This window comes from Callithrix jacchus, chromosome 16 (genome assembly GCF_049354715.1).
Source record: "Callithrix jacchus isolate 240 chromosome 16, calJac240_pri, whole genome shotgun sequence".
Taxonomy (NCBI): Eukaryota; Metazoa; Chordata; class Mammalia; order Primates; family Cebidae; genus Callithrix; species Callithrix jacchus.
The window spans coordinates 23,241,335-23,269,028 of NC_133517.1; the positions used below are offsets into that span (position 1 = coordinate 23,241,335).

At 42.3% G+C, this 27,694-nt stretch overlaps 2 protein-coding genes across 8 annotated transcripts in view; one reads left to right on the forward strand and one right to left on the reverse strand.

Annotated features, from left to right (window-relative positions):
• ARFGEF1 (ARF guanine nucleotide exchange factor 1) overlaps nucleotides 1–1,091 on the reverse strand; it is a 167,653-nt gene extending 166,562 nt beyond the window's left edge. For all 6 annotated transcript variants that reach the window (XM_078352578.1, XM_078352577.1, XM_035276406.3 and 3 more), the window contains exon 1: nucleotides 491–1,091. In XM_078352578.1, the coding sequence (XP_078208704.1) occupies nucleotides 491–614 (124 nt within the window). In that variant the 5' untranslated portion in view covers nucleotides 615–1,091. The remainder of the gene's footprint in view (nucleotides 1–490) is intronic.
• LOC108588643 (uncharacterized) lies at nucleotides 472–27,301 on the forward strand. 2 transcript variants are annotated; one of them, XM_078352597.1, is made up of 3 exons: nucleotides 472–1,607; nucleotides 2,442–2,508; nucleotides 25,464–27,301. In XM_078352597.1, the coding sequence occupies exon 1, from the start codon at nucleotides 586–588 to the stop codon at nucleotides 1,384–1,386; it is 801 nt and encodes a 266-aa protein (XP_078208723.1). In that variant the 5' UTR covers nucleotides 472–585; the 3' UTR covers nucleotides 1,387–1,607; nucleotides 2,442–2,508; nucleotides 25,464–27,301. The 2 variants fall into 2 exon arrangements, 1 of the variants encoding a protein (XP_078208723.1); XR_013527874.1 differs by lacking the exon at nucleotides 25,464–27,301 and adding an exon at nucleotides 2,694–2,831 and having other exon boundaries at nucleotides 1,470–1,607.
• The last annotated feature ends 393 nt before the right edge of the window (nucleotides 27,302–27,694 follow it).

Genomic DNA, 27,694 nt, shown 5'->3' on the forward strand with positions numbered 1-27,694 from the left:
CTGTCAACAAGGAAACAACTTCAGCAGCCTATCTTCCCGAAGTACCTCGCCAAACGAAAAAGTTATTGTTAATTGTGATACGGAACCCTTCCCACGCCCAATCTTGACATATCGGCCCCACCTCAATTTCCAAGCTAATAAACAAGAGCTCATCTTCTGCTTCATCACAAAGGGTGGTATCCAGTCTGTACCTCACGGTCCACCAACAAAATCCACTCACTCTTATTAAGTCCATCCCTCGAACCCAGGTGCCCCGCGTTCCCCGAGCCCAGCTCACTGCCCTTCTTCCTCTACCCCGCCTCTGCCCCACATCCAGCCGAGTTCCTGTCAACTCCAGCCAGGCTCCGTGAGGGCTCCCCGAGGTCAGAGGTGCGGGCCTCGGGCAAGCACCGGGCGACCCCAACCCCCATGGGCGTCCCCGTCTCGTGCCCTCCGACCCCCGCCACACACACACACAGCACCCCACCCCCCGGGCCTCCTCTCCACTCACCTAATGCTACCTCGCAAGCTTTGCGCAGCTGGGAGTGATGCGCCTTCTTCACTTCCTTGTCGGCCAAAATCTTCTCCAGGGCCCGGGTCAGGAACATGTTCTTCGTCTTCTTCCCCTCATACATGGACGCGGAGAAGGAGGCGGCGGCTTGTCCGACCCGCGGCTCCCAGCGGCTGGAGGGGAGGAGGAGGAGAGGAAGGAAGAGAAGAGAGAAAGGAGAGGGGTGGAGGTGGGGGAGTGGAGGCGTGGAGGGCAGCGGCAGGATCAGGAAGGGGCGGGTGATCGGGACCAGCCGCGGGGCGTCGAGGTCCTCGCCGCCCCGGAGAAGCCGCACCTCGAGGGCCGCGCCCGTCGGGCCTCCGCTTCTCCTGGCCCGGAGGTCGCGTCCCGGCCGCCCCTCACTCGTCCCTCCGGCCCTGGCGGCGGTGAGTAAGCCCAGCCTCCGCTGTCTGCCGGGGACTGAGGGACGAGGTGGTGGCGGCTCTCAGAGGCCCGGCGAGAGCAGGGCTGCCCTGGCTACTATGGGGATTAGCACCCTCCGCGGCCGCAGACTGGCCTCCATCACCGCCAACCTGCCCTGGCCGCCATGTTGGGAGGAAACGACGCGTCACGCAGCGGCCAAACGGCTGCAGAGGAGGAAGCGGCGGCGGCGGCGGCGCTGCCTGCCCAGAGCTGCCGCGGCGCCGGGAGGCTGGGGGCGGAGGGCGGTGCGGGAGGAGCGGCCCGAGCCGCAGCGCTACGGCGGCCCGGCGGGGCCTCCCGCGTTCGCTTGCAGGGAGGTGTGCGGCGTGACGGGCGTCCTGTGGCGCCGCGCCCAGCACTTCGGGCTGTTGACTGCTGCCGGGCTGCGGGACCAAGGATCCCCCCCACTCGGCACCCCTGCTCCTGCCGAGTGAACAGGACTCCTGGCTACTCTGCACCGGCGTCTCTAACTTTCTGATGGAAGTGCAGTCCTTTGCCTTCCAGGGATCACGGGAACACCCGCACCGCCAGTTTTCAGCCGCACTGGGTCTCCGCCTGCAGTGCTCGACTCTAAAATTTCCTTCCCCTGTGTGCGGAACTGCTCTCCAGGACTGTGCTCTCCAGCTACCTCAGGGAGGATTCTCTTTTGGGAAAAGTAAGCTAAAATCTATTGATAAGAGTTCAAAAATGTTTCACGTTTTTCTCTCTCAGGCGGATAAATCGATAAACGGCGGATAAAAAATAGATTTTAGGTCCCTTCTGAATTGACTCAGTTAAGGTGAATGCTTGTGAATAAGGTCCCTTAGATCCCTGTGTTTCTGTGCTCTTAATACTAAGATTTAGTCCAGGACAAGTAAACCAGTTTTAGAATGGGAAAGCTAAGTACAAACAGATTAACACACGTGACCATGTGTTTGCTCTAGTCTGAATGTAGAATTCAAATTTCTGCAGTATTTAATTTCTACAGTTTCCTTCTGAGCAGAAAATTATAAAGAATACCATAAAAATATATGCAAACAATGTATATGGTGATCTAGGGTCACATCTCCAAGTTCCAAACTGCTGTGGCTCCATCCACATGGGTTCCCTTATGTTTAGTATACATCTGTCACTGTTCTGTTTTATTAGATTGCCTTAACTATGAGCTTGTCCTCACGCAACCATCCAAACCTAAGGAAGGAGAAACTTAAGTGACTTGGTGAACTTAGTGAAGTGACCAGATATGGGAAGACTAAAACCCAGAGGAAATAAAATGGAAAACTTGAAGGTGACAAATTAAAGTGGAAAATACATTAATTTTTTAAACTTTATTGTCCTGAGAAACAAATCTATAAATTCACTAATTTTATTTTAGAGACCACCTCTAGAATCCTGGAAATGAAGGATTCATTATACTCTTAGATCAGATATAATACTGATTTCTGTGTATACATTAATAAACTTTTGTAGAACAAGTTCCATTACATTTTTTTCTTCCCTTCTTTCACAGGTGTTGCTCCATTTCTAACTGATCTTTGTTTCTTCATAATGGAATGTTGTGCCAGGTATTGTTGAAGGTACTAGCTGATCACCAAACCCATTTACTCTTCTTTCTTAGTATAGAATTGCATTGTCCATTGACCAACCTCCCTTGAAGTTAGGTGTAGCCATCCAGCCTTAACCCATTGTTAAAGAAAAAAACGAGAAGAAACTCCCACAAGCAATCTTTCATACTTTTTCCCTTCTTTTTTTTTTTTGGTAGAGATAGCAACTTACTACTGTTGAACTTCTGGCCTCAAGCAGTCCTCCTGCCTCAGCCTCCCAAAGTGCTGAGATTACAGGCATAAGCGGCCATGCCCAGCCTCTCTTTTTCCTTCTATGGCTGCATGCTGAAGATGGCAGAACCACTAATTAGGAGTCTTCGTTCCTGAATTGGAACTCTTGGAGAAGAACCATCTACCCCATTAGGAATACCTATTTTGGACTTTACATGAATGAAGCAGACTCTTCAGTTATGTTTAGCAGTCAGCTTTATCCTAACAACATACTTGGGGTTCATCAATGAACAAGACAAGCTGGCACCTGTAGTCCAGCACTTTGGGAGGCCAAGGCAGGAAAATGGCTTGAGGCCAGGAGTTCCAGATGAAACTGGGCAACATAGCAAGACCCTGTCTCTATAAAAAATAAAAATTAGCCAGGCACAGTGGCATGCACCTGTAGTTGCAGCTACTCAGGAGACTGAGGTGAGAGGATCACTTGAATTCAGGAGTTTGAGGCTGCAGTGAGCTATGATATGATAGTGCCATGGCATTCATAATCATCTTGTCTGCTTGCTTTGCTTGTTGATTGGTTGAAAGTTTCTCTATCATCTATTAAATAGCTGGCATAGAGAAGGGCTTTGCCAGCAACATAATAGATAACATAGAGAACACTTATACACTATACACTTATAGAAACTTGGATAAATGGGCCAGGCGCGGTGGCTCAAGCCTGTAATCCCAGCACTTTGGGAGGCTGAGGTGAGTGGATCACGAGGTCAAGAGATCAAGACCATCCTGGTCAACATAGTGAAACCCCGTCTCTACTAAAAATACAAAAAATTAGCTGGGCATAGTGGCGCGTGCCTGTAGTCCCAGCTACTCAGGAGGCTGAGGCAGGAGAATTGCTTGAACCCAGGAGGCGGAGGTTGTGGTGAGCCGGGATCGCACCATTGCACTCCAGCCTGGGTAATGAGAGCAAAACTCCGTCTCAAAAAAAAAAAAAAAAAGAAACTTGGATAAATGAAAGGCACCAGGCTAAGTCAAGCATGATACCTGCCCTTTTGGACCTTACAGTATAGAGTAGGAAAAAGATGTTAAACAAGTCAGTAGTGAATATACAATTACAAATCTGTTAAGTATGATTAAAGAATAGAGTGCTGTGAGGGAATCTACTTTGGATTATGGATTCAGGAATGGCTTCCCTGAAGAAGTGGCATTTAAATTGAAACCCGAAGGAATAGTAGACATTAGCCAAACTAAGTCATGAGTAACTTTCCAGGCAAAGTCTTTTGGGGTAGGGGGAAGCTTGGCAAGTTTCAGGAAACAAAACAAGGCAGTGTGGCCAAAAGTTAGGATTAAGGGGAATGGTGCCAGTCAGGATGAAGAGGGAGCTAGGAACAAGATCATTCAGAACCTTGCGGGCCATGTTAGGGGGTTGTGATTTCATCCTAACAGCAACAGAAATGCATGGAAAAATTTTAAAAGTGGGGGATGAAGTAATCACATTGGTGATTTAAAAATAATCCCTCTGTTACATGGAAAATGGATTGGAGGGAGACAAGGATGTGGCAAAACATTAAGGAATTGATTACAATGACCAATGGCTTGGTCGGGTCTAGGGCCACCAAGCAAGGTTGTGGAGATCATTCCCTGCATAACGGGGCAAGTGGGGCTGAATTTCAGCCCAAAAAGAAAAGCTCCGGGCCAGGCATGGTGGCTCATGCCTGTAATCCCAGCACTTTGGGAGGCTAAGGTGGGCGGTCAAGAGATTGAGAATTCTGTTAGTTTTCAAAACATTCCATAATCTGACTCCTGACATTGGTAGAGGAGGAAAAAACATCATTTTCCCTCTACCCATGTTAAGTTAGTTCATTAAGTTAGTTAGTTAAGTTAGTTCATGCAGATTAGATGGACAAAAGACAAATTAATAAAAGCAAACATTTATTAACCTCTTCATGGCACAGTTAAGAATGAGTAACTCAAAAGGGTAGTGGTTAGAACTTGTTCTTACATAGCAGCTTAACAAAATAACAGTACATTTTTAGAAAAATTCTATAAAGGAAAGGACTTTGAGTTTCTAGCATAGCAAATTTGGGAAGGTGACTATATGAGAGAACTAGCGGAATATGAAAGCTAGGTAATAAACTTTGTTATGTATTATTGATTCCTAAGGGTCCAGAGTTGTCTCCAGTGATTAACTTCTGTCCTCCTGGGAAAGGGGTGGGGGTGGGGGGTGGGGGGGAAGAGGAGGAGACACCTTTACAAAGCCAGGATTACAATTTGGCAAGCCTAGCTCCAGAGCCCATACTCTAAATAACTAAATTATACCACCTCTGTTAACAGTTTAGTTTGTCTATAAAAGACAAACGTCCCAGTCCCTCTGCCTCAGATATACACTTGTGGGCACTCATGTTCCAGCGCATTTGCTTTTCCAAACCACCCTCCACCTTTTATCCCCACGCAACATAAACACTAAGTTCATTCATACCTGTGTGCCTTTTTGTTCGTCTTTCAGCGATCCAGAGCGTTCACTGCCACCTTTCTTTTATTTGTTCTCCCCAAAGGCTTCCCAACCTTCAAAGTCTCTTTGAAATTCCATCCTCTCCTAAAAGTTCTTTCTTCTACCTGCAGTAACACTATTCTCTCCCTTCTATATCTTACAGCATTGCCTACCTCACACTTTATGCCTGACTGTCCCCAGTAGTGTTTAATTCTCTAAGTTTTTGAAGACTAGGCATACGTGAAAAGATAAGGCAGCCAACTTAGCAAAAGATGAGAAACATTGATTAAACAGAAACAATCAGTTTTGCTGAGACCATAATAATGTCATGACTGATAGAAGAAAGGCCATCTCCAAAGTAAATTGTCTGCTTTCTTGCTTTTCATTTAAGCTAATTTGATATTCCACTTGCACCAGTCTGCTTGTTTTTACCTCATTTATTAAGACAATAAATTGATACAGTGTATCTTTAGCCAGGCACAGTGTTTCATGCCTGTAATCCCAGCACTTTCGGAGGCTGAGGTGGGTGTATCACCTGAGTTCAGGAGTTTCAGACCAGCCCGGCCAACATGGTGAAACCCTGTCTCTACTGAAAAAAAAAAAAAAAAAAAAATAGCAGGGCATGCTGGCATATGCCTGTAATCCCAGCCACGTGATAGGCTGAGGCAGGAAAATAACTTGAACCCGGGAGGCAAAGGTTCCAGTGAGGCGAAATTGCGCTACTGCACTCTAGCTTGGGGGACAGGAGCGAAACTCGGTCTCAAAAAAAGAAAAGAATATAGTGTATCTTAAAAACTGGGCAATTCTACTTGTCCTGCAGGAAAGGTATCAAGACATTGGACAGGGCAGATAGAGGGAGAGCATGGTGCATTAAAAAATTTTACTTGGAAAGAATAGCAAGCAAATTTTCATTTAATAAGAGACTATAAGGTAGTATTTGATAAAGAGAACATTCCAAAAAGTTAGAATGTAGTTGCAAAAAAAAAATTATAAATCTAGAGCTATATGGTTTTCTGTGAATTTAAAACTACCCAATGCTAATCTTTTACAGAATAATAAAATTGAAAACATAAACTCTTTAATTTTCTTAGAATGTTTGGTTTCACAATTCTCTAGCATGATGAAAGGTACTTACTTTCAATCTATAGCACTATACTACTTTTCTCTACATGGTTGTAATTTTTCCTGAAAAGTCACACTAATGATAGCTACTACTTATTAGGTATTTACTTTGTATGAAGCTCTTGACAAGCATTAAGTCACTTAATCCTTACATAACTCAGCAATTATATATATATATATATATATATATATATATATATATCTTTTTTATAGATGAGAAGGAAAAAAAGTTCAACAAGTTAATTGCCCAAGGTTACAGTGTGGCAGAACCAAATATAAATCTAAGTTTGTCATTTGCCAAAATCCATGGATGCTCTTAACCATTGTTCCATCATATTTCTTTCTTTGTCACATATTTGCAAAGATCCATTTGAGATGACTTTTCACCAGTATTGTGCCATAATTGTTTTAAGGTAGGACACATTGTCTCTTTCTTTTAAAACTACCCTCAACAGCTAGTACATTGAAATGAATTTTAAGTGTTAAATGGGCATTAATCTTTCTAATGGTGTTTGGTTTTTCAAAAAATGTTTAATGGGAATTTTTTATTAAAAGCCTGCCTTTTAAAGAAATTGAATTTTTGGTTTAGTTTAAAACTTGGAAAAAGAAATTTCCAGCCCCAATGGTTTCATTGCTTAATTCTAGCAAACATTTTAGAGAAGAAACACACCAACACCATCCTTTCAGAGAAAAGAGGAGAGAACACTTTATAGGCCAACCCTATACTTAATGGCAAAACCTTGAATGCTGTGAATGGAAAGAAGGCAAGGATGTTTACTCTCAAGACTCCCATTCAACATCATACTGGAAGTCCTAACCAGTATAATCAGGCAAGGAAAAGAAAAGGCTCACAGGCTGGAATAGAAGTAACAAACTGTCCTTATTCAGTCAGCATAATTGTATATATAGGAACCTGTAAAAAAAAAAAGCCTCCTAGAACTTATAAATGAGTTTAACAACTTCACAGGATACAAAGTCGGTGCATGAAAATGAATTCTGTTTTCATATACTGTCATACACAACTGGAAACTAAAATTTTAAAAATTCTATTTACAGTAGAGCCAAAAAATGAAATACATGGTTATAAATCTAACAAAACATACAATCCATATGCTGAAAACAAAATGCTACCTAGTATTCGATAACAGGATGACTATAGTCTAATAATTTCATGGCGCGTTTAAAAATACCAAAGTATAATTGGATTGTTTGTAATACAAAAGATAAATGCTTGAGGGAATGGATACCCTATTTTACATGATGTGATTATCATGCATTGCATCCCTGTATCAAAACATGTCATGAATCACCTAAATATATATTCCTACTATGTATCCACAAAAATTGAAATAATTATTTTCAAAATATGTTGATGAAGGCAATAAAAGAAGGCTTAAGTAAACAGGGAGATGTATGTTCATGGATTGGAAGATGTCATTTGGTCTGTAGGTTTAGCACAATTCCAATTATGTGGTTATACACAAGCTGATTCTAAAATGTGTATGGAAAGGCAGTGTAACTAGAAAAGTCATACAATTTTTAAAAAGAATAAAATTGGAGGAATGACAATACCCAATGTTGAGACAACATAAAGTTACCACCAGACATTAGAGTATTGGCTGGGGGATAGACACACTGATCACAGAATAGGAAGTTCAGATACAGACCCACAGAAATATAGCTAGTTGTGGCCAGGTGTGGTGGCTCATGCTGATAATCCCAGCACTTTGGGAAGCTGAGGTGGGCAAATCATTTGAGCCCAGAAGTTGGAGACCAGGCTAGGCAACATGGCAAAAACCCCTCTCTGTAAAAAGTACAAAAAAATTAGCCAGGCACGGTGGTGAGTATCTGTAGTCCAGCTACTTGAGAGGCTGAAGTGGGAGATCACCTGAGCCCAGGAAGTCAGGGCTGCAGTGAGCCATGATTGTGCCACTGCACTCCAGCCTGGGCGACAGGAATGAGACCCTGTTTCAAAAAAAAAAGTATATACAGTCAGTTGGTCAGTTTTTTTCTTTTTCTTTTTTTTTGCCCAGTCATTCTCATACTACTAAAAGTCAGTTGACTTTTGACAAAGGAACACAGAAGAAAATCTTTGAGTTGGTATTAGGCAAAAAGTTTTTGGGCATAACACCAAAGTATGATCTATAAAAAAAAAAGTTGATACACTGAACTTCACAAAATGTAAAACTTTTGCTCTGTAAAGTGTTAAGACCAAAAAAAAAGACAAGCAATAAAATGGGAGAAATTTTTGAAAATCATGTATTTGACAAATGGCTTGTATTTAGAATACATATATTTTTTAATTCTCAAAAATCAACAATAAAAATATCAAGCAACCCAATTTAAAAATTGGTAGAATGCTTGGACACTTCAGTAGAGAATGTACAATGGTAAATAAGCGTAAGAAAAGATGTTCAACATCATTACCTATTAAGGAAATGCAAAAGAAAAAAAACCACAATAAAATACTACTATACACTTATTAAAATGGCTGAAAGTAAAAAATGCTGACAATATCAAGTGCCAGAGGGGATGTAGGTCAATCTGAATTCTCATACATTGCTGGCAGAAATGCAGAATGGTACAAGTTGGGAAAAGAATTTTGGTAGTTGCTTATAAAGTTAAACTAACGTTTAACCTGTGACCCAGCATTCCTACCGTTAGATAATTACCCTAGGGAAATTATGTTCACACAAAAACGTATACATATATGTGTAACTCTATTCATACTCACTAAAAACTGGAAAAACTCAAATTTTGTCATTCTTTGGGTAAATGGATAAACAAACACTGGTATATCTATACAATGCTCTAGTACTGAGCAGTATAAAAGAACAAATTATTGATACATGCAACAACTTGGATGAATCTCAAAAGCATTTTGCTGAGTGAAAGAAGATAATTCCAAAGATTTTATATTGTATTATTCATTTCTATGACATTCTTAAAAATGCTAAACTATGGAGGTGAAAACATCAGTAGTTGTCTCCTATCATGTGTAGAGGTAGGAGGTGTCTATAACTAGATGTAATGTAATTTAGGGGGCTGGAGGTGATGAGCATATTCTCTATGCTTATTGTGATGGTGTATAAATCTATACATACATGTCTGCAAATTCATAGACCTGTTCACAAAAATACGTCAGTTTTACTCTATAATAATATATTTTTAAACTTTACTTTCAATACCACTAAATATAACTTTTAATTTATATGGGACTACTAAATCAGAACCCACTGAATATAAGGCAGAGAGAGATGATTAACTCTAGAGGTTTTTATTTTATAATTGAAAAGAAATACAGGTTTACTACGTCAAGCAGTAGAAAAATGCAAGCAATATTGTGGGAAGGAGGGTCTGGTTAGTGAAGAGACTAAATTATCCAGCTAAGACATGCACTGAATTTTCTGGGTAATTACACACAGTTCCACTCACCTATAAGCAAGTAAGGCTCTTGGAGCACATAAATGATTCCACTGCAATAAGTTACATTTTTTGGAACTCTTGACATATACATTCAAAGCTCTTTTTGGTGATTTTATCAGTTTCAACCTAACAAATTTATAAAAATTCCTAACGTACCATTGATAATCCCAATGGAATCCCTTATACACTGAAAGAGTCAATCTTATTTTCTTTTTAAAATATCACCACTGATGGGGAGCTAAGTCTTAAGTTTTGGAAATATTTAAGAAAATATTAAATTCATTGTAAGAATAATAATTTAGCTTGTGTATAAATGTGTTTCTCCTGTGGTTGGACAACTGGATTATAATTTGTTTTTAGAGTTGTCAATTGCAATTATATTAATTTAAAACTATTTTGAGACTAGTAAAATAAATTATGATACATCCATCTAATGAAATACTATGTAGCTATAATAAAGAATGAAGATGCTTTTAATGTACTGGTATGGAATGATCTCTAATAATATATTAAGTGTATAAAGCAAATGAGAATTGTAGGCAAAACATGCTATTATTTATGCAAAAAGGGGAAAAATTTATCCTTATACATACACACACAGATATATACATGTGTGTTTATTTATAAGACTTAGACTTATCAGCCAAGTGTGGTGGCTTATGCCTGTAATCCAAGCACTTTGGGAGGTTGATGTAGGTGGATCACCTGAGGTCAGGAGCTCCATCTCAAAAAAAAAAAAAAAAAAAAGACAAGACTATCATCTGGGCAAGGTGGCTTATACCTGTAATCCCAGCATTTTGGAAGACCAAGGTGGGAGGATCTCTTGAGGCCAGGAGTTCCAGGTTAACCTGGGCAACATAGCAAGACCTTGTGTATAAAAAAAAAAAGAAAGAAAAAAATTAACTAGGCATGGTGGTATGTGCCTGTAGTCCTAGCTACGCGGGAGGATGAGGTGGGAGGATTGCTTGAGCCAGGGGTTTGAGGCTGCAGTGAGCCGTGATTGTGTGACTGCCCTCCAACACTCCAGCCTGGGCAACAGAGCAAGACTCTGTCAAAAGAAAGCAAGAAGGAAAGAAAGAAAGAGAAAGAAGAAAGACTTTGAAAGAATACAAAGAAACAGAAGGATGGGGAATTAGGTGTTTCAGGGATAAGAGCTGGGATATATCACTGGTGGCCGTTTTATATATTCTACATATTGAACTCTGTGAATGCTTCACCTATTACAAAAACAAAATTAATCTCTATTTGATCAACAAAGAGTGTCTACATTTAAAAAAATTAATTGCCTGGGGAAAAAATAAACAATAACTCAATTTTCTTCTTGGGGCCCAGCATTCTTAGTAGAAATGCACTAAAGAATAAATCTCATTTTACACATTCACTTGTCTGAACTAGAGTTGAGCTTTTTTGTTTGTTTTTACAGTTTTTGTTTTTCTGAGATGGAGTTTCATTCTTGTTGCCCAGGCTGGAGTGCAGTGGTGGGATCTCAGCTCATTGCAACCTCCATCTCCTGGGTTCAAGCAATTCTTTTGCCTCAGCCTCCCGAGTAGCTGGGATTACAGGCATGCGCCACCATGCCTGGCTGATTTTGTATTTTTAGTAGAGACAGAGTTTCTCCATGTTGGTCAGGCTGGTCTCAAACTCCCAACCTCAGGCCATCTGCCCGCCTCGGCCTCCCAAAGTGCTGGGATTACAGGCATGAGCCACAATACCCGGCCTATATTTTCTATTTAATTTTTAAATAACCCAGTAATATGAACAAAATCATTGTTTGAGGCCTGCAAGAAGATGAAACCATTAGCTGTCTCAAAAATCAAACCAAAATAGACTAAAACTCTTGATAGCCATTTATCTACTTTCAATGAAGTCTCTCTCCTTCTGCTTTTTTCCCCAAGTCACCACTATATACTCAACAATAAGAATGTGTCTTTTGAAATGGAAGTCAAATCATATCACTCCTGACTTCTACATCCTTCAGTGGTGCTGTGGTTTGAATATGTCTCTCAGAATTTATGTGTTGGAAACTTAATCCCCATGATTTGAGATCATGCCACTGCACTCCAGCCTGGGTGACAGAGCATGACTTTGTCCAGAAAAGAAAAGGGAAGGGAAGGGAAAGGAGGGGAAGGGAGGGGAGGGGAGGGTGGCGGGGGCAGGGGAGGGCAGAGAGACCCCTTTGCTCCTTTGCTCTCTCACACAGGGCACTCTTGCTGTATGTCTTCTGCCATGGCATTATGCAGCAAGAAGGCCCTCACTAGGTGCTGGCACCATGCTCTTGGACTTCTCAGCCTCCAGAACTATAAGAAATAAATTTGTTTTCTTTATAAGTTAGCTAGTCTATGGTATTCTGTTATGACAACAGAAAATGGATTAAGACAAATGGCTTCTCATTTCACCCAGAATTAGAGCCAGAGCCCTTATAGAGATCTATAAGGCTCTACACAACACAGCTTGTGCCGTGGTCACTCAACTGCTACTACTCTCCCCGTGGCTTGCTCAGCCCCAGACACACTGGCCTCTTTGCTATTCCCTGAACTTAGCATGCTCTGCTTCCAGACCTTTGCACTTGTTCCCTCTGCCCAGGATCCTGTTCCTCCAGATAACCCAAAGCTCACCTTCTTCATGTCTCTGCTTAAGTATCATCTGACACGTGAGGCCTTCCTTGACCAATCTGCAAAAAATAATTGCTCCCCACTTTTCTATCCTCATTACCCTGCTTTATTCCTCCTCATCACTTATCATTTCTCACCCAATACTATTTTATTAGTTGACTTGCTTGTTTTTTCCCTCTAGAATAACAGCTCCTCGAAGGCTAGAGCCTTATTTTGGTCATTGCCATTATCTCTAGTGCCTAAAAGAGGGATAGTGAATGAATGAATGAAGAAATTATCCTGTCTTAATTTGTGCAGGATGCCATATCAAAATACCATAGACTGGGTAGCTTAAATGATAGAAATGTATTTCTCACAGATCTGGGGGTTGGGAAGTCCAAGATCAAATGCTGGCTGATTTGGTTTTGGGTTAGGGCTCTCTTACTGGTTTGCAGAGGCCTTCTCACTGTGTCCTTACATGGCCTTTTCTCAGTTATGCTTAATAGAAAGATTTCTCTCTCTTCCTTTTGTCAGGCCACCAATCCCATTGCATTAGGATCTCATGTGTATGACTGTCAGAGGCATTTAAACCAGAGGGACTCCATCTTGAATAGGGGCTGGGTAAAATTAGGCTGAGACCTACTGGGCTGCATTCCAGGAGGTTAAGGCATTCGTAGTCACAGGAGGAGATAGGAGGTCAGCATAAGATACAGGTCATAAAGACCTTGCTGATAAAACAGGTTGCAGTAAAGAAGCTGGCCAGCAGGTGTGGTGGCTCAGACCTGTAATCCAGCACTTTGGGAGGCCAAGGTGGGCAGATCACCTGAGGTCAGGAGTTCAAGACCAGCCTGGCCAATATGGTGAAACACCATCTCTACAAAAAATAAAATTAGCTGGGTATGGTGGCACATTCCTGTAGTCCCAGCTACTATGGGAGCTGAGGCAGGAGAATCACTTGAACCCAGGATGTGGAGGTTGCAGTGAGCCAAGATGGCACCAGTTTCCTCCAGCCTGGACAACAGAGTGAGATTCCATCTCAAAAAAAAAAAAAAAAAAAGCAAAAGAAAAAGAAAAGAAGGTGACCAAAACTCACCAAAACCAAGATGGTGACGAAAGTGACCTCTGATCACCCTCACTGCTCATTACACACTAATTATAATACATTAGCATGCTAAGAGACACTCCCACCAGTGCCATGGCAGTTTACAAATGCCATGGTAATGTCAGGAAGTTACCCTATGTGGTCTAAAAAATCCTCAGTTCCAGGAGTTGCCCACCCCTTTCCCAGAAAACTCATGAATAATCCACTCTTTTGTTTAGCATATAATCAAGAAATAACCATAAAAAAATGGGCAACCAGTGGCCCATGATGCTGCTCTGCCTATAGAGTAGCCATTTCTTATGCCTTTACTTTCTTAATAAACTTGCTTTCACTTTATTCTGTGGGCTCGCCTCAAATTATTTCTTGTGTGAGATCCAAGAATCTTCTGTGGGGGTCTGGATTGGGACACCTTTCCAGTAACATGATCACATTTAATCTTAATTATCTTCTAAACGCTCTATCTCAAAATACCATCACATTGCCGGGTAGGGCTTCAACATATGGATTTGGGATTGTAGGGGAAACAGTTCAGGCCATAGCAGATATCATAACCAGCTCAGCCCTATCATCGCCAAAGAAATTCTCCCGTCAAGCATTTTCTTTTTAGTTTTTATCTCTTTCAAAGATCTATTTGGTGTTTATTTTAACATAATTTCCCCCAAACAAAAATGCTTCAACCAGGGGTTTATCATTTGATATGATTTGCCCTGGGAATATGTGTGGTTTTTTCTTTTTGGAGGGGGTGGGTCTGGAGGCTTGCCCTAGGGCTCTAACGGTCAATAGTCAGATGTCCCTGAATATATATTTTTAAATATTGAGGGGAAAAAAAGAATTCAGGCTATTTGTTGCAATTACTGCTCAGTCCTTTATCTTCCTTGATTTGGAACTTGATTGAAATGTCACTTTATAAAATACAAGATAACTGTAGGTGCTTTGAAACACTCCATACATGTCCACACCATACTGTAGTGCAGAAAACCTTCCTGTTTGCTAATTGCATCTGCAATGGTGTAAGTATCAGGAACATTTTATAAAATAAATTGCATTTTGTGGGAGGATCCAAGATGGCCAAATAGTAACAGCTCAGGAGTGCAGTTCCCAGCAAGAACAACGCAGAGGGTGAGTGCCCACTGCATTTCCAAACACATTTTCACTGCCCACAGACTAGGAGATTCCTGGGCCAAAAAGTGCCATGAGTTTTCAGCATGGCAGTTTCAGCTGGTGCCAGGTTGGTGCACAGAAACTCACACAAATCTGGGTGGCCATTTCAACTAGTGCCTGGAATGCCTAGGAGACAAAGCCACTTATTCAACTGAAACAGGTGGGGCAGAGGTGGAACCAAGCAACCTGGCTCGGTGGGTACCACCCCCACAAAACAAGCAGTCTGAAATGCTCTGGATTGAGAGTTTTGCAGCAAGCACAGCTGGACCCAGGATGGTCCAGCTCAGTGTGGGGAAGGGTGAAGACCACTACTGAGGCAGTTCACACAGCAGCTGGACAGAGCCTGCGTCAGCTCAGCAACACCTCTGCTGGCAGACTGTAGCTAGACTACTTCATGCGGGGCAGGGCATCTATGAAAAAAGGCAGCAGCATGACAGGAACTTATAAATAAAGCCAAACTTCCTAGGACAGAGCACCTGGGAAAAGAGGCAGTTATGAGTTTAGCCTCAGAAGACTTAAAAGCACCTGCTCAGCAGCTCTGCATGGAACAGCGGAGCTCCTAGCACAGAACTTGAGCTCCTATAAGAGACAGACTGTCTCCTCAAGCAGCTTCCTGAACCCTGTATACCCAAAGAGACACCTCATAAAGGAGAGCTCAGGCTGACATCTGGCAGGTACCCTTCTGGGATGAAGATAACAGAAGAAGAAACCAGCATCAATACTTACTGTTCTGCAGCCCCCGTGGGTGATCCCCAGGCAAGCAGGGTCTGAAGCAGACCTCCAGCAGTCCTGCAGTAGAGGGACCTGACTTTTAGAAGGAAAACTAAGAAACAGAAAGAAATAACTTCATCATCAACAAATAGGATGTCCAATCAGAGACCGCATCCAAAAGTCACCAACTACAAAGACCAAGGTAGATAAAGCCACTAATATGGGAGGAAACCAGTGCAAAAAGGATGAAAATACCAAAAACCAGAATGGCTCTCCTCCTCCAAAGGATCACAACTCCTCAACAACTAGGGATCAAAGATGGATGAAGAATGAATCTGATGAATTGACAGAAACAGGCTCCAGAAGGTGGATAATAACAAACTTCTCAGAGCTAAGAGAACATGTGCTCACCCAATGGAAAGAAACTAAGAACCTTGAAAAAGGTTAGATGAGATGCTAACAAGAATAAACAGCTTAGAGAAGAGTATAAATAACTTGATGGAGCTGAAAAATGCAGCACGAGAACTTCGTGAAGCATACACAAGTTTCAACAGCCGAATCCACCAAGCAGAAGAAAGGATATCAGAGATTGAAGATCAACTCAACGAAATAAAATGAGAAGCCAAGGTTAGAGAAAAAAGAGTGAAAAGAAAAGCCTCCAAGAAATATGGGATTATGTGAAAAGACCTAATCTATGTTTGATAGGTGTACCTGAACGTGACGGAGAGAATGAATCCAAGCTGGAAAACACTCTTCAGGATACTTTCCAGAACTTCCCCAACCTAGCAAGCAAGGCCACCATTCAAGTCCAGGAAATACAGAGAACACCACAAAGATATTCCACAAGAAGAGCAACCCCAAGGCACATAATTGTCAGATTCACCAGGGTTGAAATGAAGGAAAAAATGCTAAGGGTAGCCAGAGAGAAAAGTCAGGTTACCCACAAAGGAAGCCATCAGACTTACAGCGGATCTCTCTGCAAAAACCCTATATGCCAGAAGAGAGTGGGAGCCAGTATTCAGCGTCCTTAAAGAAAAGAACTTTTAACCCAGAATTTCAGACCTAGCCAAACTAAGCTTCAAAAGCAAAGGAGAAAGAAATCCTTTATGGACAAACAATTGCTGAGAGATTTTTGTCACCGCCAGGCCTGCCTTACAAGAGCTCCTGAAAGAAGCACTAAACAAGGAAAGGAACAACCAGTACCAGCCACTCCAGAAACATACCAAATGGTAAAGACCATCAACACAGTGAAAAAAATGTGTTAACTAATGGGCAAAACATCCAGCTAACACCAAAATGTCAGGATCAAATTCACACATCACAATATTAACCTTAAATGTAAATGGGCTAAATGCTCCAATCAAAAGACACAGACTGCCAGATTGGATAAAAAGTCAACACCCATCAGTGTGCTGTATTCAGGAAACCCATTTCACATGCAAGGACACACATAAGCTCAAAATAGAGGGATGGAGGAAGATTTACTAAGCAAACGGAGAGCAAAAAAAAGCAGGAGTTGCAATCCTAATCTCTGATAAAACAGACTTTAAACCAAAAAAGATCGGCCAGGCGTGGTGGCTCACGCCTGTAATCCCAGCACTTTGGGAGGCTGAGGTGGGCGGATCATGAGGTCAAGAGATTGAGACCATCCTGGTCAACATGGTGAAACCCTGTCTCTACTAAAAATACAAAAAATTGGCTGGGCATGGTGGCACATGCCTGTAGTCCCAGCTACTCAGGAGGCTGAGGCAGGAGAATTGCCTGAACCCAGGAGGCAGAGGTTGCGGTGAGCCGAGATCACGCCATTGCACTGTAGCCCGGGTAGCAAGAGTGAAACTCCATCTCAAAAAAAAAAAAAGGTCAAAAGAGACAAAGAAGGGCATTACATAATGGTAAAAGGATCAATGCATCAAGAAGAGCTAATGATCCTAAATATATACACACCCAATACAGGAGCACCCAGGTACATAAAGCAAGTTCTTAATGACCTACAAACAGACTTAGACTCCCACACAATATTAGTGGGAGACTTTAACACTCCACTGTCAATATTAGAGATCAACAAGACAGAAAATTAACAAGGGTATCCATGACTTGAACTCAGATCTGGATCAAGCAGACCTAATAGACATCTACAGAAATCTCCACCCCAAATCCACAGAATATACATTCTTCTCAGCACCGCATGGTGCCTACTCTAAAATTGACCACATAATTGGAAGTAAATCAGTCCTCAGCAAAGGTGTAAGAACGGAAATCATAACAGTCTCTCAGACTACAGCAGTGCACTCAAATTAGAACTAAGAATTAAGAAACTAACTCAGAACCACACAGCTTCATGGAAACTGAACAACTGACTCCTTTTTTCAAGGTCCTTAGTTTCTTTACATTGGGCTAGAACATGTTCTTTTAACTCACAGAAGTTTCTTATTATCCACCTAATTCTGTTATTGGAATGCAATTGTTCTCCATCAGTCTTGTTCCCTTGTTGATGAGGAACTGTGATCCCTGTAGAGGGAGAGGCATTCTGATTTTGGATATTCTCAGCCTTTTTAAGCTGCTTTCTTCCCATCATTGTAAATTTATCCACCTGTCATCTTTGTAATTATTGACTTTCAAATTAGGTCTCTGAGTGGACGTCCAACTTGTTGATTCCCAGCACCAGAATCTGAGCAACCCACTGCACCAGCTAAAACAGCAGCGTTAAGATTTGTGGTGCTTTTCTGCCCGGGAATCTCTGGTCTTCAATCAGCTGAATAGGCGACTCCGCCTTCCCGCCGCTCCAAACGTCGACCAAAAGGGGACCCAGTCCTGTTTACTCTGCACCAAGAATCGCCACGCCGGCCACAAGAGTCATGCTGGCGACCCGTGTGGCTCCTCTGCTGGGAATCTCCTGGTCTGTCAGCCACAAAAATTCATCTGTAAGTGTGGCGTCCTCTCGTTCTCTGCGCTTTCACTGGGAGCTACAATCCTGAGCTGCTAGTAATCAGCCATCTTGGATCTCTCTAACAACTGACTCCTGAATGTCAACTGGATAAACAATGAAATGAAGGCAGAAAGAAAGATGTTCTTCAAAACCAGTGAGAATGAAGACACAACATACCGGAATCTCTGGGACACATTTAAGGCAGTGTCTAGAGGGAAATTTATAGCAATAAATGCCCACATGAGAAGTAAGGAAAGGTCTCATACTGAATGGGCAAATATCATACTGAATGGGCAAAAACTGGAAGCATTCCTTTTTGGCACTAGACAAGGATGCCCTCTCTCACCATTCCTATTCAATACAGCATTGGAAGTTCTAGCCAGAGCAATTAGGCAAGAGAAAAAAATAAAGGTATTCAATTAGGAAAAGAGGAAGTCAAATTGTCTCTATTTGCAGACGACATGATTGTATATTTAGAAGACCCTAACATCTCAGCCCAAAATCTCCTTAAACTTATTAAGCAACTTCAGCAGTCTCATGATATAAAATCAATGTGCAGAAATCACAAAGATTTCTATATACCAATAACAGACTAACAGAGATCCAAATCATGAGCAAACTCCCATTCACAATTGCTACAAAGAGAATAAAATACCTAGGAATACAACTACAAAGGATGTAAAGGACCTCTTCAAGGAGAACTACAATCCACTGCTCAAGGAAATAAGAGAGGACACAAACAGATGGAGACCATGCTCATGGTTAGGAAGAATCAATATTGTGAAAATGGCCATACTGCCCAAAGTAATTTATAGATTCAATGCTAACCCCATCAAGCTACCAATGACCTTCTTCACAGAACTGGAAAAAACCACCTTAAACTTCATATGGAACCAAAAGAGAGCCCACATAGCCAAGACAATCCTAAGCAAAAAGAACAAAGCCAGAGGCATCATGCTACCTGATTTCAAACTATACTACAAGGCTACAGTAACCAAAACAGCATGGCATTGGTACCAAAACATACATGCAGACCAATTGAACAGAACAAAGGCCCTGGAGGCAAATCCACACATCTACAACCATCTGATCTTTGACAAGCTTGACAAACAAGCAATGGGGAAAGGATTCCCTGTTTAATAAATGGTGTTGGGAAAACTGGCTAGCAGTGTGCAGAAAGCAGAAACTGGACCTCTTCCTGATACCTTACACTAAAATTAACTCCAGATGGATTAAAGATTAAACATAAGATCTAACACCTTAAAAACCCTAGAAGCAAACTTAGGCAAAACCATTCAGGACATAGGCATAGGCAAGGACTTCATGACTAAAACACCAAAAGCATTGGCAACAAAAGCCAAAATAGACAAATGGGATCTAATTAATACTCCAGAGCTTCTGCACAGCAAAAGAAACCAATCGTTGGAGTGAACCCACAACCAATAGAATGGGAAAATTTTTTTGCAGTCTACGCATCTCATCTGACAAAGGGTTAATATCCAGAATCTACAAAGAACTAAAACAGATTTACAAGAAAAAAAAAAAACCCATCCAAAAGTGGGCGAAGGATATGAACAGACACTTTTCAAAAGAAGTCATATATAAGGCCAACAAACATATGAAAAAATGCTCATCATCACTGGTCATTAGAGAAATGCAAATCAAAACCACATTGAGATGCCATCTCATGCCAGTTAGAATGGCGATCATTATACAACGGATGCTGGAGAGGATGTGGAGAAATAGGAACATTTTTACATTGTTGGTGGGAGTGTAAAATAGTTCAACCATCGTGGAAGACAGTGTGGCGCTTCCTCAAGGACCTAGAAATAGAAATTCCGTTTGGATTTAGCAATCCCATTACTGGGTATATACACAAAGGATTATAAATCGTTCTATTATAAGGACACATGCACACGTATGTTCATTGCAGCAGTTTACAATAGCAAAGACCTGGAACCAACCCAAATGCCCATTGACAATTGACTGGACAAGAAAAATGTGGCACATATATACCGTGGAATACTATGCAGCCATAAAAAATGATGAGTTTGGTTCCTTTGTAGGGACATGGATGAATCTGGAAACCATCATTCTCAGCAAACTGACACAAGAACAGAAAATCAAACACCGCATGTTCTCACTCATAGGCGGGTGCTGAACAATGAGAACACATGGATACAGGGAGGGGAGAATCACACACTGGGGTCTGTTGTGGGGGGCCAAGGGAGGGACAGTGGGGGTGGGTGGGGAGGTCGAGGAGGGATAACATGGGGAGAAATGCCAGATGTAGGTGATGGGGGTTGGAGGCAGCAAACCACATTGCCATGTATGTACCTATGCAACAATCCTGCATGATCTGCACATGTACCCCAGAACCTAAAGTACAATAAAATAAATAAATAATAAATAATAAAAATAAATGCATTTTAGCAAACTTTACCCCTGTACTAGTACTGTGTAGGAATTCGTTTTTAACCCTGGTCACTATGAAACCGCCTTTGCAAAATTATGACTGAGACAGTGAAAGAGATCTAACCTAACTGACTCTATCTTGCTCCTAATCTCCAAGCTATCCTTGTTCATTCCTGGACATAAAGGCTCAACTAACTTTGGGAAGAACTTAGTTTATAGTTTACAACAAAGCTAGCTGGGTGTGGTGGCTCACGCCTGTAATCCCAGCACTTTGGGAGGCTAAGGTGGGTACATCACTTGAGGTCAGGCATTCGAGAGCAGCCTGGCCAACATGGTGAAAACTCGACTCTACTAAAAGTACAAAAATTAACTGGATGTAGTGGTGCACCCCTGTAATCCCAGCTACTCAGGAGGCTGAGGCAAAAGAATCACTTGGACCCAGGAGGTGGAGGTTGCAGTGAGCTGAGATCACGTCACTGCACTCCAGCCTGGGTGACAGAGAGACAATCTGTCTCAAAAACAAAACAAAACAAAACAAAAAGACAGTAACAACCCTTTTCCAAAACAAACCTCCTTGTCTGGGGACTAGATTGCCTTTGTAGGACTAAGAATTTAGCCACAAGATTAGAAATTATGGTTTAGGAGTCAGGAAGCTGGAGGCTACAAGATTCTGACCCTCCCTAAACTGCTCCTAAAATCAGTGCTTGAGATATTTGCAGACACTGCAGTTGATGGATTAGCTGGCACCACCCGGATTGATTGACTGACTCATCTGATCTTGTGGCCCCCACTCAGCACAAGAAGACAGCTTCAATTCCCTACGATTGCATCCCTGACCAATCAGTGCTCCTGGATCACTGGCTTTCCCCTACCCACTAAGTTGGCTTTAAAAACTCTGCTCCCCAAATGCTCCGGAGACTGATTTGAGTAGTAATAAAACTCCGGTCTCTTGAAAAGTGGACTCTGTGTGAATTACTTTCTTTATTGCAATTTCCTTGTCTTGATAAATAGCTCTGTCTAGGCAGCAGGCAAGGTGAACCCATTGGGCAGTTACTACTAGAATTAAGCAGACTGACAAAAACTCTCTCCTTACCCAAACTCTAGCCAGGTTCCTCTGAACCTTTTTTTTTTTTGAGACGGAGCTCTGTCACCCAGGCTGGAGTGCAGTGGCACGATCTCAGCTCACTGCAAGTTCCACCTCCTTGGTTCAAGCATTTCCCCTGCCTCAGCCTCCTGAGCAGCTGGGATTACAGGCATGTGCCACCAAGCCTAGCTAACTTTTTTGTATTTTTAGTAGAGATGGGTTTTCACCATGTTGGCCAGATGGGTCTGGAAATACTGACCTCAGGCAATCCGCCCGCCTTAGCCTCCCAAAGTGCTGGGATTACAGGCGTGAGCCACCGCACCCAGCCTGAACTCTCTTTTTAACTGAACCACAAGCTTGGCCTGTAGAAACTGCTGACTATGTACAAATGATTTTGTCCACTCCCTATCCATCCCTGCTCTTCCACCACACACACACTAAGAGACCTGAACAGACAGTAGCATAGTTTCTCACAGCTCAAGTCCACATCTTTAGGATGACAACTCCAGCTTCCTCAAGTTCCTGCCTAAGAAAGCTCTATGCTGCCAGGAGAATTACTGTTTGTTCCAGCCAAAATCTGGTGACAGGCATGTAGGTCCCTAGACCCCGTCTAACTACAGTTATTTTAGAAAGCCTGCAATTATAAATCCTTTCTCTGACCCTTTGAAATGTAAATCTACCACCCAGAACTGTCTTCTCAGGGGCCTGAGAGCCATCTCTTTAAAATGCAAACCTTCAAGGAGACAATTCTCACACTTGATCTTGTCCCTGTGGAGGGGAAGGGCCTAACCTTGGTAGATGCGCTGTTTTAACTTACGCCACTGCCTCTCCTATCCTGAAACTACCAGATGTTTGTTTCTCCTCTGGGTAGTGCCAATTAACAAACCACCAGATGGCCTAGTCACATGCACCAGTGCCCCCTTTACGCCCTTCAGCACATTTCCTTTAGCACCACCAGCTTTTAAAAAGTCTGTCTCGTGTCCCAGTGAAGCTTCACATTGGCCCCTCCTTCCTACTGCAGTAGTTATCGGTGCATAGACGTTATCCACCTTTAAACTCTCTGCTAACTATCCACTTTAGTAGCCAGCCTTTTTTTATCTTTGACAAGACCAACCCCAGAGATTCTATCTCAGTGGGCCTGAGGTGGTGCCTAGGTGTTAAGATGTTTTTAAAAGCCTCACAAGAAGAGTCTTCTGATGCAGAATCAGAATTGAGAATAACTGCTGTTGGATAGTGGCTCTCAAAGTGGGGACTATGGGCTAATAGTATCGTTATCACCTGGAAAACTTGTTAGAAATGCAAATACTTCACCTGGTGCGGTGGCTCAGGCCTCTAATCTCAGCACTTTGGGAGGCTGAGGTGGGCCGATTACCTGAAGTCAGGAGTTCGAGACCAATCTGGCTAACATGGTGAAACCCCATCTCTACTAAAAATACAAAAATTAGTCAGGCATGGTGGCATGTGCCTTTAATTCCAGCTACTCGGGAGGCTGAGGTGGGAGAATGGCTTGAACCCAAGAGGTGAAGGTTGCGGTGAGCCCATATCATGCCACTGCCCTCCAGCTTGAGTGACAGAGCCAGACACTGTCTCCAAAGGGAAAAAAAAGGCAAATACTTGTCCCCCACATCTCAACTTGCCTACTGAAGCTGAGATTTTGGGAGTGGGGCCCACAATCTGTCTCAGCAAGCCTTTATGGTAATTTGGATGCACTAAACTTTGAGAACCACTGCTAGAGGAGGTTAGATTTGTTCTGTGTAATATAATTAGGACTTTGATAGTTGTTAACTGTGACTTGAAACCTAGTTATGTCAATAAACATTAACCTGAAGAATGTGTCCGCAAAATTTCTTACTCCTGCTCCACTCCCTTTCCCTGCTTTCCCCCTCTCCTCTATATTTTCTCTGAAATGAGAACTAGAAGGATCCTGGGTCATTAATAGTCTTGGAAATCACCATTTATCTTTGAAATTGTAACACTATTGCTAAGCTTCAATGACAACATTGGCCATTGGAAAGGGTGAATAGAATCCAATACTCTTCTTCCTTTAGAAATTTTCAAATATCCTAAAATATACCCTTGGGCTAAAGTTTTTGTAACTGGATGTATGTTTCAGAAAGAAAGTCTGGGTAAGAAAAATGATAGAATTTATAAATTATTTCTTTTTTTTTTTTTTTTTTTTTTTTACTTTGATAGTTGAAGATTAAGTGTGTTTTGTTCCAGAATATGTAGCCCAGGCTTTTGTCAGCTTCCTGTTTTTCTGTTTTTTTAAGATAGAGTTTTACTTTGTTGCCCAGGCTGGACTGCAGTGGCATGATCTCAGCTCATTGCAACCTCCTGGGTTCAATTGATTCTCCTGCCTCAGCCTCCCGAGTAGCTGGGATTAAAGGTATGTGCCACCACGCCCAGTTAATTTTTGTATTTTTAGTAGAGATGGGGTTTTACCATGTGGGCCAGGCTGGTCTCGAACTCCTTACTTCAAGTGATCTGCCTGCCTTCACCTCCCAAAGTGCTAGGATTACAGACATGAGCCACCATGCCTGGCCCAGCCTCTTCTTTCTTATCCTAGAGAGTAGGAGGAGGTGTGTCAGGGAAGTGGACAATCATTCCCTCCCTGAATGGAGAAGAGGTCATTGGAAGATGGGAGGAAAAACAACTGAAGTGTTCTACTGCTTTCTACGCTAGTCAATGCCGAACAGTTATGGCTCTTTTCATTCATCCCTTCGTCTCATTTGTAAATGGAAAAACACATTCCACAAAAAGACGTCTTTGTTTCTGGAAACACTTGTTTTAGAAAAAAACAGAAGAGGTGTGAGGAAAGCTTTATTTTGGGGAAATATATTCTCTTGTTTTTCTTTGTTAAATGTTTATGTCATCTTGTAAAATACAAGATATAGTGAAATAAATGATAAAAACGAATTTTGAACTTTGGAGATATGTAGATTTTGGCAAGAGAGGTATCTCTTTGTATTTCTCACATTAGGATTATTTTGTAAGCACATGCTAGTCTTGCCTCAGTTTGGGGCAAACTAACGGTATTTTAAAGAGATGCCATTGCTGAAGGGCATCAAACATTTATTTCCTTTAAGAATTATTCAGGGTGGGGTGTGGTGGCTCACGCCTGTAATCACAGCACTTTGGGAGGCGCAGGTGGGTGGATCACCTGAGGTCAGGAGTTCGAGACCAGCCAGGCCAACATATGTTGAAATCCTGTCTCTAATACAAAAATTAGCCAGGCGTGGTGGTGCATGCCTGTAGTCCCAGCGACTTGGGAAGCTGAGGCAGGAGAATTGCTTGAACCCAAGAGGTGGACACTGCAGTGAGCCAAGATCACACCATTGCACTCCAGCCTGGTGACAGCAAGACTCCAGCTCTCAAAAAAAAAAAAAAAAAAAGAAAAGAAAAGAAAAAAAGAATCATTCAGACCCACTTGCTCTTCTAATGACCAAAAATATTTCTGTGAAATTACCTAGTTTTCACTTATATCCATGCTTCTATTAATGGATTAGAAACTCTTCAATAACCTCCTGCAGAGTTTCAAATCTGGCTTCAACTATCTTTGCCTAATCAGTAGAGCATTAGAACCAAGAAGTCAAACCAGTCTCCCACTGCCTGTCTCTCCACCTCCCCGCTCTACCCAAAAACTCGTTTATAAGTGAAAGGTGACTTCAGCTGGGAGGTGAAGGGGTGGCCTCTTGTGTGTTAAAGTTAATTATTTTCTCATACTTCCTTTCCAGTGACATCCACTCCACCTTGAAACCCTGGAGCCATTTCTACAAGGTTCATTACTCCACTTCATTAAGCAACAGGTCCTGCTAGCTAAAATCTTAAAAAAAACAAAACAGTAGCAGCAATCGACAGTTTTAGCAACCCTTCCTAACTCCAGTCTATGACATGCCCATGAACTTTCCACATTAAAAGGATGTGATAGGGTGGAAAATTCTAACCTTTTCAGAACCTTGGGACTCTATAAAAATTCATGGTGGTAGAAGAAGCTAGAGAAGAAACCCATAATATGTAACTTAATATATGTGTATGTTTTGTGTGTACACATTGGCCTGCCTACCTGCCTGTTACAAAGCATAACATCCTACATTCCATGGAGATGCATCTCACAGGAGAATAAGACAAAGTAACAGTCCTCAAAAAGCTGACAGCAGAGGCAGAAGGAGGATGCAAACACATAAAGCAGTAACTAATTATGAAGCAGGATGAACTAAATGATAACAAAGGGGCAACAGTGATGTGTGGCGAGTCCCGACTGAGGGGAGGTTTTATATGGCAGCACCAAGTACAGAACAGATTCCAGGTTCAAACACACACACAACCGGAAGATGAGAAAGCTTAAGACTCAAAATGGAAGGGATTAGATAATGTAATATATATAAAAGTCCTGGCAGGTGGCTTCACTTATTGTCGTAAAAAGCAGTTGGCTCCGGGTGCGGTGGCTCACGCCTGTAATCCCAGCATTTTGGGAGGCCGAGGTGGGTGGATCATGAGGTCAAGAGATCAAGACCATCCGGGCCAACATAGTGAAACCCCGTCTCCATAAAATACAAAAATTAGCTGGGCATGGTGGTGTGCACCTGTAGTCCTAGCTACTCAGGAGGCTGAGGCAGGAGAATCGCTTGAACCCGGGAGGCAGAGGTGGCAGTGAGCTGAGATCGCACTATTGCACTCCAGCCTGGCGCCTGGTGACAGAGTGAGACTCTGTCTCAAAAAAAAAAAAAAAGCAGTGGACATTTGATTTGAGCTCTGAAGTATAAAAGAATGTTAAGTGGGGAGAAGGCTGTTCCAAGATGAGGGAACAAGGTAGAGACAGAGTTGAAAGTTTAAGTCTTAGAGTAAGGTGGAGAATGGCGAGTTGACGGTGTGCTAGGAAACAGTGCCTGGAGAGAGAAAACAGGAGTCTGAAAGTTATGCTGGACAAAGCACCAGGAACTTTGTGTAACAGACTGCGGAGTTGGGAGGAAGTGAAGAAAAAGTTGGTTATTCAACCTTTGCATTCAGACACATCACGGCCACCTTCTCTTTAGTCCATCTGAGCTGGTCAGAAATAACCAAAGGAGAATAAGGAAATCAACATGTTGCAAGAACAAGGACATCTCTGTAGCAGTGCAGTGTCCTAATTGTGACAAATTGTGGAACAGTTCACCTCTACTCACCCAGACCCCTCTCCTATCAGTACCATCACCTCTTTCACCAGCCCCCACAGTATTAACTCCGCTTCCACTCTGTCCGACATCACCCCTCAACCCTTCAGCTCCGCCTCTTTGGTCTGGACTAGCAGCAGCCCCTACTGCCAGAACGACACCACAGCCACCCAGCATGGCAGAGCAAGCTGGCGCAGGGAAAGTGTGCTGGGAAGTGAGCAGCTGCACACTGTCCCACCACGGAATGCCATCCTCTGCCAATTAAGGAATTCCATGGAAAAGATCCATGTCAGTGGACACATCCAGATGGTGCCTGGTACTCTGCAGGTCCTCAACAATGTTCCATTAAATTGGGGCTTAATTGTTTGTGAGCTCTTGATTACAATAAGTCAAATTTCTCAATAAATGGAGTTAGACATCAAGAAGCAACTGCAGTGTCGTCAGATGTGAGCCTAAAAGCTCAATACTTTCTACCACGGCCCTCACTACCATTTTAGAATTATATTCAAAAATAAGCATGAGATTTCCCCAGTTATAAAGATAATACATATACATTATATAAAATTTGGAATATATCAAACTATCTTGCTTTCAAGTTCCCCAGGAAAACAACAGCCAGAATCAGTGATTGCAGTCATTTCCTACTGCTGCTGCCACAAATTACCACAAATTTAATGGCTTAAAACAAACATAAATTCATCTCACAGCTCTGGAGGTCAGAAGTCTGACCTAGGTCTTACTGGGCTAAAATTAAGTCATCAGCAGGGCTGTGTTCATTCTGAAGACTCTACTGGAAAATTTGTTTCTTTGCCTTT

Bases quoted from the DNA above. Each gene is read 5' to 3' on its own strand.
- LOC108588643 (XM_078352597.1), top strand. From the start codon at position 586: ATGTTCTTCGTCTTCTTCCCCTCATACATGGACGCGGAGAAGGAGGCG.